General features: G+C 41.4%; 1 protein-coding gene across 7 annotated transcripts in view; it reads left to right on the top strand.

Annotated features, from left to right (window-relative positions):
- Nucleotides 1–12,583, top strand: part of CNTN4 (contactin 4) — an 877,388-nt gene that overhangs the window by 853,181 nt on the left and 11,624 nt on the right. For 6 of the 7 annotated variants that reach the window (XM_087866847.1, XM_087866849.1, XM_045808107.2 and 3 more), the window contains 6 exons: nucleotides 2,506–2,626; nucleotides 6,238–6,396; nucleotides 8,760–8,909; nucleotides 10,394–10,464; nucleotides 11,509–11,743; nucleotides 12,232–12,344. In XM_087866847.1, coding sequence (XP_087722973.1) covers nucleotides 2,506–2,626; nucleotides 6,238–6,396; nucleotides 8,760–8,909; nucleotides 10,394–10,464; nucleotides 11,509–11,743; nucleotides 12,232–12,344 — 849 coding nt within the window. The remainder of the gene's footprint in view (nucleotides 1–2,505; nucleotides 2,627–6,237; nucleotides 6,397–8,759; nucleotides 8,910–10,393; nucleotides 10,465–11,508; nucleotides 11,744–12,231; nucleotides 12,345–12,583) is intronic. The other variant, XM_087866848.1, reaches the window with a different exon arrangement.

Below are 12,583 nucleotides of genomic sequence, written 5' to 3'. Positions count from 1 at the left end.
TCATATGGGAAAAGCGTGTCTCTTCTGTGAAGCTCTTGCTAACACCAACCAATTATTGCTCAGAAGGGCAAAATTCAGGACAGCACTACAAATTGTGAGAAGTAAGTGTATTAGTCACCAGGATGTTTAATGTCTATAGAGGTAGAACTTGTCAGCCGAAGAGGTAAGGAGGCAATTCTGAAGTCAAGCCATTTCACAGCTTCTGCTCCCTGGGTCAGCGTGGTGGAAGGGATGCTTGGTAGAGCCAGCCTGTTGGCAGTTTTCAGAAAAGCTTCCTTGTCCTTTGACAGCCTCCAAGTGCTCCGTTAGGAACAGAGCAGCCCATAGCAGGAAAAAAGAAGCTGGTGCTGTTTTGTTCACTTTGGTAGGAACACCAATATAGATCTCAATAAACTGTTTGATCTGGATGACTTCAAAGGAAAAGAGAAAGTCAATTGTGGTCTCCTTCTGTGAGACTCTTACCTCAATCCTGACGTAATTTTTTTTCTTTGTTTCAGTTTTACTTTAAAAACACAACTCTGGTCCAAATCTGTAAATAAAGACAGCACATTCTATTAATACATTGCTGTACTCTGAAATTTCCAAGCTACAGCTAGTTTATTCTGACTTTAAGCCCTTGGTGAATAAAATGGATTATTAATATAGTATACCCATTTCTTTAAAAGAAGTATGGCTTTCCACCTTCCCTGCACATGCTTCCTTGTGAGGCATATTTTTTTGTTTAAACCTATACTCAAGAGTCCCAACCACATGAATGTCTTAGGTAAAGAAGTATTGATGATGATGATGATGATGATGCCTTATATTTGCAAAGCACCTAATCATTTATCAAGCACTTTCATGTCTATCAGCTCTTGAATCCTCACAGAAGCCTGTGGAATAGGGTAGCAATTATTATCCTATTTTACTGAGCAATTATAAGACTTGATTAGTAAATAGAATCTGAATGAGAACCCAAGTATTATAAATAAAACAGCTTTCCAGGGTAAAAAAAAAAAATCACAGCTCTCCTTGAGTTAGATTTAATAACTTTGACATGACCACTCATGGTCATTAATAATACCAATTTAAATTTACTCTGTGCTTCCCAGTTTTCAGGATTTCACATACACATACACTCTCATTTGATTCTCACAACCTCGCCCAGTGGGCAATGCATCCTTCTTTCACAGGTCAGTAAACTAAAACCCAGAGACTTACATGAAATCGCACAGCAGGGATCAGCCCAAGACACCTGAGTACCTAACCATCAGCTCTCCCTTCACTGAATGCTTGAGCCTCTCTTCTAAACTTATTTACAACTATTGGCAGTTCCAGGTTTTCCATTGTCCCGGATGGATTTGTGATACGTTGCTCTAAAACAAAGGGAATTAAGTACACATTAATTTAGATTGAGAATAAGGTCTTTCCAGATGATAGAATGGCTTGACCTTGTGGGTTCACATCCTGGCTCTGCCATTTTTTGGCTAAGTGACTTGAGGCAAGTCATATAACTTCTTTGTGGTTGAGTTTCTTCACCTGTAAAGGAAGGATAACAAGAATGCTTACCTCATAGAACATGTGAGTATTTAGCCTGAATATATGGCTCCCATATTTAAATACTATTAAGCATTATCCAACATTATTGTCATTTGGAAGAATAACAACAGGGCCAAAATAACCTGTTATCTTGTCATCCATGTGGGGTTAGAAGTAAGCATAGCTTCCTGAAACTGACCTCTAGGGGGCACTCATACGCAAGCCACCTGTTCCCCAAGCTTTTGATTAACAGAGCTGTGAAAGGAAACTCCAAGGTGTAGCCATGTTCTTAAGTTAAAATGCCACCTTTGTGATAACCTGTAGAGGCATCGTCTCATAGTTATTAAAAGTACCATACTGGTGAATGTGTAGAAATATTTCTAGGGCACATAGAAATCCATACCGGGATGTAATCAGTCCTGTTCATCTGCTAATCAAATTTGCATGTGGCATTTCAAAAACAAATTAGCACATTCCACACTAGGTGATGCTAGATTTCCTTGAAGAGTGTGATCCTCATACTCTTTTGGTTCAAAACTGGGAGCAATCCAAATGCTGGCTGTAAGAGTTGTGCACTAAAATGCAGATGCCTCCAAATGTGGGCTTGCCTCCCCTTTCTAAATACAGAGTTCCAAAGTATTGGAATGCCAGTGAAGGCGGCAGGTTGAGGGCATATCTGAAGAAACCCACAGGACTAGATCAAGAGCCACCTTAAGTAAGTTTAAGTGCTTCCGACATGGGTGGCAAACTGCTCCAGAGAACCAGCGAAACCAGACACCTGAGGTCTTGTCCAAGGTGTGTTCTGAAAGTGTTGGTGTTCTTATCTCTCAGGCAGGCTCACATATTTTTAATAGGCCATGGCTTGCATCACTAATGTTTTCATCAGCCAGTGTAAAATAAATCCATTAGTCACAGTGTCCTTCATGTGATAATGATATTTAGAGCTCATTAAAAAGTAATTGTAGCCACTTTCCCCTACTTTATCAGCAGGATTCAGCTGGTGATTTGATGATCCGAAACATCCAGCTGAAGCATGCTGGGAAATACGTCTGCATGGTCCAAACAAGTGTAGACAAGCTCTCTGCCGCTGCAGACCTGATTGTAAGAGGTATGGGAATTTTGGTTTCTGTACTTGGAATACTTTTGTGATATCTACTCCTGCACAGATTTCTAAAAACCTCACTGGTTTAGAATTCTGGAAGAAAGTCAGATAGAAGCTGAACATTGTAAACGGTGGTTAACAGCCTACAGAAGTTCTGTGTATCTCTTTCTCATGGGGGGATCACCAGAAAGTGCAGAGCAAATCCAATTACTCTGTACTGAAAACAACTCCTGTGAGTGCCCCGAGTGCCCCAGTGAATGGCTGTTGTAGTTGATAGGACCTTCTAGAATAATTTTGGATTAACACAAGCAAATAGTTTAAAGAAGGATCAAACTGTGCCTTTTGATGTCTCATCGGGGCTAAGCCAAATTAGTGATTTAGGGCACTGATAGAACCATGGCTTCAGAAAAATCACCAGTTTTTCCCCGTTCCCTTTTTTCCCTAAAGTTAATAGTTCTATCCAGTTCCGTTCCCTTTTTTCCCTAAAGTTAATAGTTCTATCCAGTTCTTAAAATATGGCTTTAGAGGGAAACACTTCCCGACTGTCTGGGGTGTAGTAAATCAGCCGGCAGTTCATGGGGAAACTGACATTTGTGAAGTTTTCTTGAGTCCTACCAACATGGCCTAACTTCACCCTAATGGCTCCAAAGGCCCTGGCTGAGCCCCATGGAACCAATTTATAAAGCAACAGTAAATGGAGTTTTAACAAATATTTTTATATTGAAATTAAAGTCTTTGGAAACCAGTGAACGTACCAGAATCAAACTGACGCATGCTCGGAGCTTTCCTAAAGTGTTGAAAGTGAAGCCAAATCAGAACTTCGAAATAACCTCATGGCTAGCACCTCTTACCTCTGAACCCTAACCGTTGGTGTTTCGGTACTTTTCGGCCAGCAGAACCTTGAGAGCAAGAATACAAAACCGCAGCGGAAATTAGGTGTGGAGGCAGGGTGAATCTGAGTTCAGGGGGAGCAAGGTATTATTGGAAGCAACAGACTTGTTGCCGTTGCTGCTAGGCTGAGGGGGGAGATGTGTGGGAGTCAGCAACTTAAACTCATTGTCAAGAGAGGTTAAAGAAAATAGCTTTTCCATCCCGTCTGCTTTCATTCCTCTTTAAATGGCCTACAGAAACCTTTCGGTAATGCTACAGATGAGAGCCAGATAAGAGAAAAAAACTTTCAACCTGGGTTGAGCTACTCATTAAATAACTTAGGGAAACGTGTTTATTTCTATTTTAAAATACATGAGAGCTGGTCTGCTCTTCCCCTGGGGACAAAAGAATTCTGTTGCCGAAAATTTATCCTCTATTTAATTAGGATAATGTTCAGATCAGCAGTTTAAACACCAATAAATTAGACTAATAAATATTTAAGTCAGTAATACTTGAAGTTCTTAAATGATATTGTATACTTCATTTCACAGAAAATAACATTAAATACCAAGAGGAATTTGCAAACTCAGTCTAAAAGAAAATCTAGTCTAATCAGTTAATAAGGCCAATAAATTAATATGCCATTTTAAACCATAATCTTTCGTTTTATTTCCTCTAGCTCTGCCCTTGCAGCTTCTCTGCGTATTACAAGGAAAATGCAGAAACGCATTTCACTGCCCTGTAAGAGATTTTTGTAAAGCTTTGAGTCTTGGCTCCAGCCCCCTTGATTCTCTGATATCTACTTTATTTAGGGTATAGCCCACTACTGGCAGGTAGAAAGGCCCTTCTTCACTGGGAGAGAAGCTGAGGCATTGGTCTCACACCAACGTTCCCTCTTCTGTTGCCTTGACCAAAACATCTGTGAGCCCCCGACCATGTGAACATTTTGTTCAGAGGATAAACATTGGCTCATTTTCTCATTTTGAAAGAGGGACCCAACTTCCCCAAGACAAAGTTGGCAAACATTCTGTGAGGTCCTATCTCCACACCGGTGTGGTCAGTGGCAGGAGCATACAGAGCAAACAAAGTTGTGAAAGTACCATTTTACCGCCAGTGGCCAAATTCATACCACCCCTTCATTTTCCTTTACTCAGCTCCCACAGTGGGCTCAGATAATTCCTATCAGTTTAGTTCATTGAGGAGTTTCAAGGGGAACACTTTTCTACTTATGGTACTTTGATTTTAAAGGCCATCAAAAAAGAGCATCCATTAAAATGGGGGTTGGGGGTGGGAATCTAGGATGAGAAAGCTAGTGAGAAAAAAAGATGATGATGTGGTCTTCCGGACTCTATCTGGTTAATCAGGGTTGCAAAGACCAAGGTTTGCCTCAGCTCTATCCAGGTGGCATTAGGCTGGCATGCTGAAATGTCACGACGGAAAATTAATCAGTTTCAGCATACAGATTTCCAGACCTTTCATGCAGGAGTAGGAGGGAGAAGATAAATTTAGTTTCACCTGTGGGTCTATAAAAATGATTTTTAAAAAAGGAAAGAGAAATTTAGGGCATCCTACGAAGGGTACAGGAGTGAATCTCAGAACAAAGTCTTACTTAGGGAAATTACAATTAACTTTTCACCATTCCGCTAGATGTCTTTCTTCCGTGCCCAGTGGCATGGCCCAGTAGTGCAAGGCAGTACACTTGACCACTACATGGGGCTGAGCAAAGCCCTCCCAGGAATATCTCCTTATTCCTGCCTCAGGGACATGAGGATTGTCATCATGTCTACCTCACCATCACCTTCCCTCCTGAGGTGGTCAGTTGTGTCTTGCTGAAAGTGCATTTAACTGCCTGGTAAGAGAGTTTCCTGTCGGAGTCTAAGACGCCTCTGGGGCTGTGCTTGGTGGATATTTTGTGGTTGTTTGCCTACTGCTTTCCATCCTCTGTTTATTTAAGATTTCCAAGCCTTCATTTAAAACTGATTTCCTCTCATTTCAATGGTTTAAATACATGGGCAGAAACAGTGAACATCAGGAAGATAAGGGGAAAAATACAGGTATGACTTACAAAACTGCAAATGAGGGTCGTTAGACTCCAGCCCGATTCTGAAGTTGTGTTGAAGAAACCACAATCTTTTGACTCTTGAGCACTGGCCATTTTCACAGAAGTTCCCTTGCATACAAGGGTGTGTTTGCATATGATCTGGGGCAGGGGTGGGATCAGTAATTACAGTACAGTGGAAATGTGTGGAGCAGCATTGTGACCATCAAAGTTCCAAATCCAGTTCTGCTCAAATCCACATTTGCAGTGCTAGAAATGACCATTTCCAAAAGACTTTCATCTTCATTTATCACTACTCTATCCAAAGATAATACTGCCTGACCCATACCAGAAACCTGTAAGTATATGATAGATGAAGTTAAGAATTTGAGTTTTTGTGGTATCTCAATATTCTCTCCTAGCATTTCGAACCAGTATTCTATTTTAATTCTCTGTTTACCTATTATTTTTTTCTGATTATTTAGTGAGCCCCTAGAAAGAAGGGTCCGTGTCTCATTCATCTCTGTAGTTTCAGAGCCTAGAAGAATGTTGGGCACCCAACAGGCATTCAAAAAGGAATTGACAAGTGATGAATCTGTGAGTGGTTGAATAAATGGTTGAATGGATCAGCATTGCATTCAATTATGCAACCCCTTGCTTGGACATGTGAACACAATGCTCCACTTCCGAGGGTCTTGCTCTCTCACAGGTCCCCCAGGACCCCCAGAGGCTGTGACCATAGATGAAATTACAGATACCACCGCTCAGCTCTCCTGGAGACCCGGACCTGACAACCACAGCCCCATCACCATGTATGTCATTCAAGCCAGGACTCCATTCTCCGTGGGCTGGCAAGCAGTCAATACAGGTACCATACTGGATGCCTGGTGCTAGTGTCTCACAGAGGCTTCTGAAACTCAGCATAATGGACAAAGCTTTGTGGCAGAAGCCAAGGGCCATCAAAGTTCTTACTCAGACGCAGCTATGAATGATACATTATGGCAGTGTTTCCTAAACCTCAGTGAATGGTACTATCGTTTAGTTAATATTTTTCTTTATATCAACTCACATTTATTTGTTTGTTTTTTAACTTGTCCTAAGCTACAATGTCTATGAAATGCTAGGTCTGTGTGTTGGTTATATTTTTTCTTAACATACGTATTAAAATTCATTAGTTGTAAAAATAAAATGCATCAATCTGCATATTACCTAAAATCATCCGTGTACGGCTGTTAATACACTTTGAGAAGCAGTGGATTATACCAGTCTACATAGTCTCTGTAAAGTTTGTCTATGGCTTTCAAGAAACCAGTAACTAAGGACTGCCTGGGCCCTCTTGACTTGGTATCTTTTTTTTTTTTTTTTTTTTTTTGATGGCTAAATTTGGACATGAAGAGGCATGAGATTTTGTTATATGCAAAACTATATGAGATGGCCACACCATCCCTGCCCTTCCAAATTGATTCTAGTTATTTTATCTAGGTTTCATTTGAGGAAGAATGGACAAACAAGTAGTTTTTGCAAGCAAGATACACACTCCTCTGGTCCCCAAGGGTTGGCCGTGCAGTCTTAATGTTTTGAGGTAGAAATAAATGCATGGAGTGATAGGCCTAGTTCTGTGCAATTCAGATGAGTCGTATTGATTTTAACAGCATCATTTTTTTTCCCATCAGCTTATCCAACCTCAGAAATGGGTTTCTGTGTTTCCAGCTCAATCTCTGACTTTATTCTGAGTCACAAGGGTGGCTAGGAAGGGAAGATAGAAAAAATCTGGAAGTTAGGGGATCGTGCTAGCCCTGACTCTCTATACAACTTCATCTTCCCCTTCTGTTAAATGGGCATGATAAGAATTGTTTATGAACCAAAAGAGAAACAATTGTGAAACATTTTTAAGAACAGGAAGTACTACAGAAATATAATGAAAAAAGAAAGAGGATGAAGATGCTGCTGCGGATAATAACGATGGTTAAAAAAAAAACACTAGAATTTGCTGAGCTCTTTTTTTTAGATTTTCTCAACAACATTGTGAATAGATACTGTTATTAGCCTCATTGTATGGTAGGGAAACCAAGGCATGGAAAGGTTAAGAGACTTACCCAAGGTCGGTGGGCTACTAAGTGTGAATTCAAGTTTAGAATCGAGTTAGTCTGACTCCAAAGCCCACACTCTACACCTTTGGAGGCTAGGATTGTGTTAGTGTGGCCTAAGGAGGCTGGCAGCCACTGAATCCTAGTCACCAGTATGATGACCTCAGCTTTGTCACAGGAGACCTCCCTTTGAGTCTTCTGGGCTATATGGGAAATCTTTTTGTTTTGTTTTGTTTTGTTTTGTTTTGTTTTATTTTATTTTATTTTATTTTATTTTATTTTATTTTATTTTATTTTATTTTATTTTATTATTTTTTTGGTAAGTTCTACACCCATTGTGGGGCTTGAACTCCCAACCCTGAGATCAAGAGTTGCATGCTCTACTGACTGAGCCAGCCAGGCACCCCTCACATGGAAAATCTTTATGATAACCAGTTTAAAACTCAAAAAGTTGTTCAGCGAGCATGGAGGCAATGTCCACAGCTTCTTGGCCTCTAGTATCAACCGGTGGGCCATGATGACCTCTTGGGAAGGAGCCCTTCTCCAAATATAGCTGGGTGAATATGATCAAATTCTGCCTCTCTGACTCCTTTTTTTGAGTTCTTCATGGCCTTTCATGTTTTCAGATTATTTCTTGAGATATGTTAGTACAGTTCCTGTCGGTGGCATTATAGATTTGTAACGTTGTTAACTTCATTATTATAATAGGTTAAAGAGCTTGGACCACACAGTCAAAGGTGCAAATCCACTGCAATCTTGGGTCAGTAACCTAACCCTTACAAGGCACGTTTTCCTCATCTATAAAAATGAGGACAGTAATTTTACTTTACTTGTAAAAAGTAAATAGTGTGCCTAACACTGTGCAGTAAATGCTGAAAAATGTATTAGGTGATAGCATTAATGATTACTGTCAATGCTTTGGGGCCTTGAAGACCATAATGTCGTCTGCTGGTATCTGACTTGAACTTGTTAGGTTAGTAAAAGAGAGTTCTGGGATTGCTTCCCTGTAACAGCAGTCATACAGCTTGTCTCAGACTGACTCCAGTGCCCTCAGCACACAGTAATGGTAATGAGGATGGATGGAAGCTCCTATCTGCTTAACGTGGAATCCTATAAAACATCCCCATCTTTTGATGTCTTTCAGTCCCAGAGCTTATTGATGGAAAGACATTCACAGCGACTGTCGTGGGTTTGAACCCTTGGGTTGAGTATGAATTCCGCACAGTTGCCGCCAATGTGATTGGGATCGGGGAACCCAGCCGGCCCTCAGAGAAGCGGAGGACAGAAGAGGCTCGTGAGTAGCAGCAGGACACAGAGAGTCTGTGCCAGTGGCTATAATCTCTTAGGAAAAGGCTCTGAATTCTTCCTGCTCTTCAGCCCTAATGAGGCTCTGGATTAGCACCCCCTTCCCTTGAATGACTTAATGATCAGAAATCAGGCCAGTAGATGCTCAGCTTCAAGAGCTAAGATCTCACTCTTCACTGGGTCTCCTTGTACAGGGAGAGACACCCTGTGCTTAGTTCTTCTGAACACCAACTCTTTCTTCGTGGGTTTGTCACCAAGATTCTTCAACCAGGAATTATTTTTTTAATACACATCCCACATTTCAAATAAAATCAACACACAGAAATCACTAGTTGCAAAAATAAGTTCTTCAGAAATATCCAGTAAGATTTTCTTAGAGTATCAGCCATTCCCAGAAGCTAAGATTCGGAACATCCTGCTAATTCATACAAGCCCGGTCAGCAATTTAGTATGACCCTGTGTGGGCACAGCTTGGGCACAGGGCGAGAATAACATGCATCTGCCTCACTTGTACTCTCTCCTGGGAAGTGGGAGGCTTCCTTGTGGGTCTTTGCACAGCCCCCAGCTGTGATAAGGTGATATGTTTGTTGAAGGTTCCTAAGCAAGTGGGAACCCTGACCCTACTCTTTGGACAGAAATCCATCTAGATTTATGTCATTGGCTTTAACTGAGGGAACAACCCAGTCATCAATTTTTAAATTCTGTCTGGAGTCTTTCATTTACATGATGATAACTAGCTAATCCCCATGCTCTTTTCCCCCTCTAAAACTGTCGTTTAATTGATTCCTCTCAGGAGTCCTGAGGCGGAAGCTAGCATAATTTCCCCTCTTTTACAGAGAAAACTGGGGATCAAAGAGGTTAAGCACAGTGAGCCAGGGGTCAACCTATGTCCACCACTTCCTTCAGCACTCAGCTCAAAACTCACCTTCCTCCGAGAAGCCGTTAGCCCAGCCCTCCTCTGAGCAGCCTCCTACTTGAGAACGCCACTGCACTTCATTCTGTCTGCACCGTGTTGTTGTTTGTCGTTGACGTTGCTCTGTAATTGTTCTGCGTGTGCTCTCGACCCCCAAGACATTGTGAGCTCTGCACAGGCAGAGTGTGTGTTGTCTGTCCTCTGTGTGCCACCGCATGGTTAATAAATGCCTATCCAAGCATTAGAACCAGAACCTCAGTCCTTTCAAACTACTGAAACTCGGCCTCCAGACATGGAGCTGAACTCAATTGGTCAGACTTGTCACATACCTTGTGTACCTTGTTGAATGGGAAACAGGTAACTAACAGCAATTTCCTTGGTACGTTTCACTTCTTTAAGCTGACGCTTTGGGCCACTTGACCACACTGTTTCTGATCTCAAATGACAAAGATATGTTTATCGGCGTATTTGTTTAAAGTGAGTCACTTCAGCCAGGCGACCTTCCTGCCCCTCATTTGCTTTTAACACCTGACGTGACTTGTTTTTTGTTTCCTGCACAGTCCCCGAAGTCACCCCAGCTAACGTCAGTGGTGGCGGAGGCAGCAAATCTGAACTGGTTATAACCTGGGAGGTAAATGAATCATGGAACAAAAGGAACGTACAGTAGTCTAGGCTATTTTATTTTTTCCTCTATGTTAAACAACTCTGAGAAGTTTTCTCCTGTGTTTTGAAGAGCTAAAATTCAGTGGGGTGCAAACACTCCCTCTCACCTAGCTAATGGGTAGCAGGAAAAGATGGTGCTTGCCCATCAGTTGTTGAATTAAGTTTGAATTGGATTCATCACAGAAAAAACAATCATGAAATGGAAGACAACACAAGAAAAAATGTATACATATATATATCCATGAAGGCTGGTTCAAAGAAAACCAGTTTTCCCCTCTTCCTGAATTGATGCATAGCCAATTGATTAAAAACCTCGGCCAGCAATAGATTTGGTGTACCAGCACGGTTTCCTGGCAGTTGACTTTGCTTCTGAGGCCCCCTTCTATGAGGTATTTTTAAAACAACTTGGAGGTAGGTTAGTCACCAATTTATTAAAAATTGATTTTGAGAGAGGAGATTGGAATTTTAGTAAGGATTCTTAATGTTTTTGAAACAAAACTAAGTAGTCCCCGAACTTAAAATATTTCATTTAACTAAAGCCCCAGCAATAAAAGAAATTACTCACCCCCTCCAGCTTAAGTCCTCAGTTCTGAGGGGGAAGATCTTGTCTGAGCCAAGATGAGATCTTCAACGAGATATTTTGTCTGTTTGGCACTGGAGGAAGATTTGTATTGGATGGTACATGTTGCATTGTTGGTTTCTAGATCAACTATCAACTGAATTTCATAGTCATTTCTAAGAACTTCAGAGCTGTGTCTCCCCCATCAAGAAGCCAGGCTGTCCAGTACAGGTTCTCGTTGGGGTTTGTTTGTTTAACCCTACTTCAATACCTCATCCATAGCTAATGTAGACTGATGGCAAGCCCCAAACCTAAGTCTCTTGACAAAACCCAAAGTAAGATAGGTGGGGAAGAATGCATATAAGAATGTTGGGAGGTAGGGTGAAGTAAAACAGTTTTAGCATTTGAATCAAACTGCTGTGATTTCTGAAGACCACCTCCCTTCTTTTCCAGACGGTCCCTGAGGAATTACAAAATGGCAGAGGCTTTGGCTATGTGGTGGCCTTCCGGCCCTATGGCAAAATGATCTGGATGCTGACAGTCCTGGCATCAGCCGATGCCTCCAGATATGTGTTCAGGAATGAGAGCGTGCGCCCCTTCTCTCCCTTTGAGGTTAAAGTGGGCGTCTTCAACAATAAAGGAGAAGGCCCATTCAGTCCCACTACAGTAGTATATTCTGCAGAAGAAGGTATGACTTATGCTGCCTCTCTATATGATATTTGTTCAGTTCTGAGATGTTGTTGATTTTAGGACTGAACTGTCACTCAGGAGAGTTTTACTGAGTCTTACTCAAGTCAGTTGGCTTTCCTTTGTTCTACGCTCTGATTTTCATAATCCAGTGACCAGGACTCTCACCTATGGCAAACGCTAATTAAGAAGGATGTGTGTTAAAGGAATTACTAGCTATGAAAACTTGGTGCTTAAATTCAAGCAGTCCTGGATTACTTCCCTTCCACCTACCCCCAAATTTAGAAGCCAAAGACTTTGTCTTTACCATCTCTAGTACCACTCCCTTCCAGCTATTAATCATGACTCCTCTGTAAAATGATGGTTAGGGTCATAATCACTAAGGGCTGTTATACAGTCATTGGTTATTTGCTCCTTATAATGCCAGTATCTAGAAGTCTATCCTGATGCAACTGATAGAGTAATTACTTTTTCCACACTCATCTGTAGAACCCACCAAACCACCAGCCAGCATCTTTGCCAGAAGTCTGTCTGCCACAGACATTGAAGTTTTCTGGGCCTCCCCCATGGAGAAGAATAGAGGACGGATACAAGGCTATGAGGTAAGCAAGAGATATGTACATTGGGTCTGGGAAAGATCTACCCCTCAATGAGACCTTCAAGACACAGTCTATTGAGAGGAAGACTCAGATTCCCGTTCAGAGGCATTTGTTTCAAAGAACAATGGCTTCTAGTAGACATTAGTTGAAGCATTAACATTCCACTGTGAGATCACCCTTTCTCTGGTACACTCGAGAAATCTTTTTCAAAATACATGTGGGTCTAAGCATTTACAATAGGG

Source organism: Ursus americanus, chromosome 14 (assembly GCF_024610735.1).
Source record: "Ursus americanus isolate L20-20 chromosome 14, mUrsAme1.1.p, whole genome shotgun sequence".
Taxonomy (NCBI): Eukaryota; Metazoa; Chordata; class Mammalia; order Carnivora; family Ursidae; genus Ursus; species Ursus americanus.
Note: the sequence above shows the minus strand (reverse complement) of the source record. Positions and strands in the feature narration are given on the sequence as shown.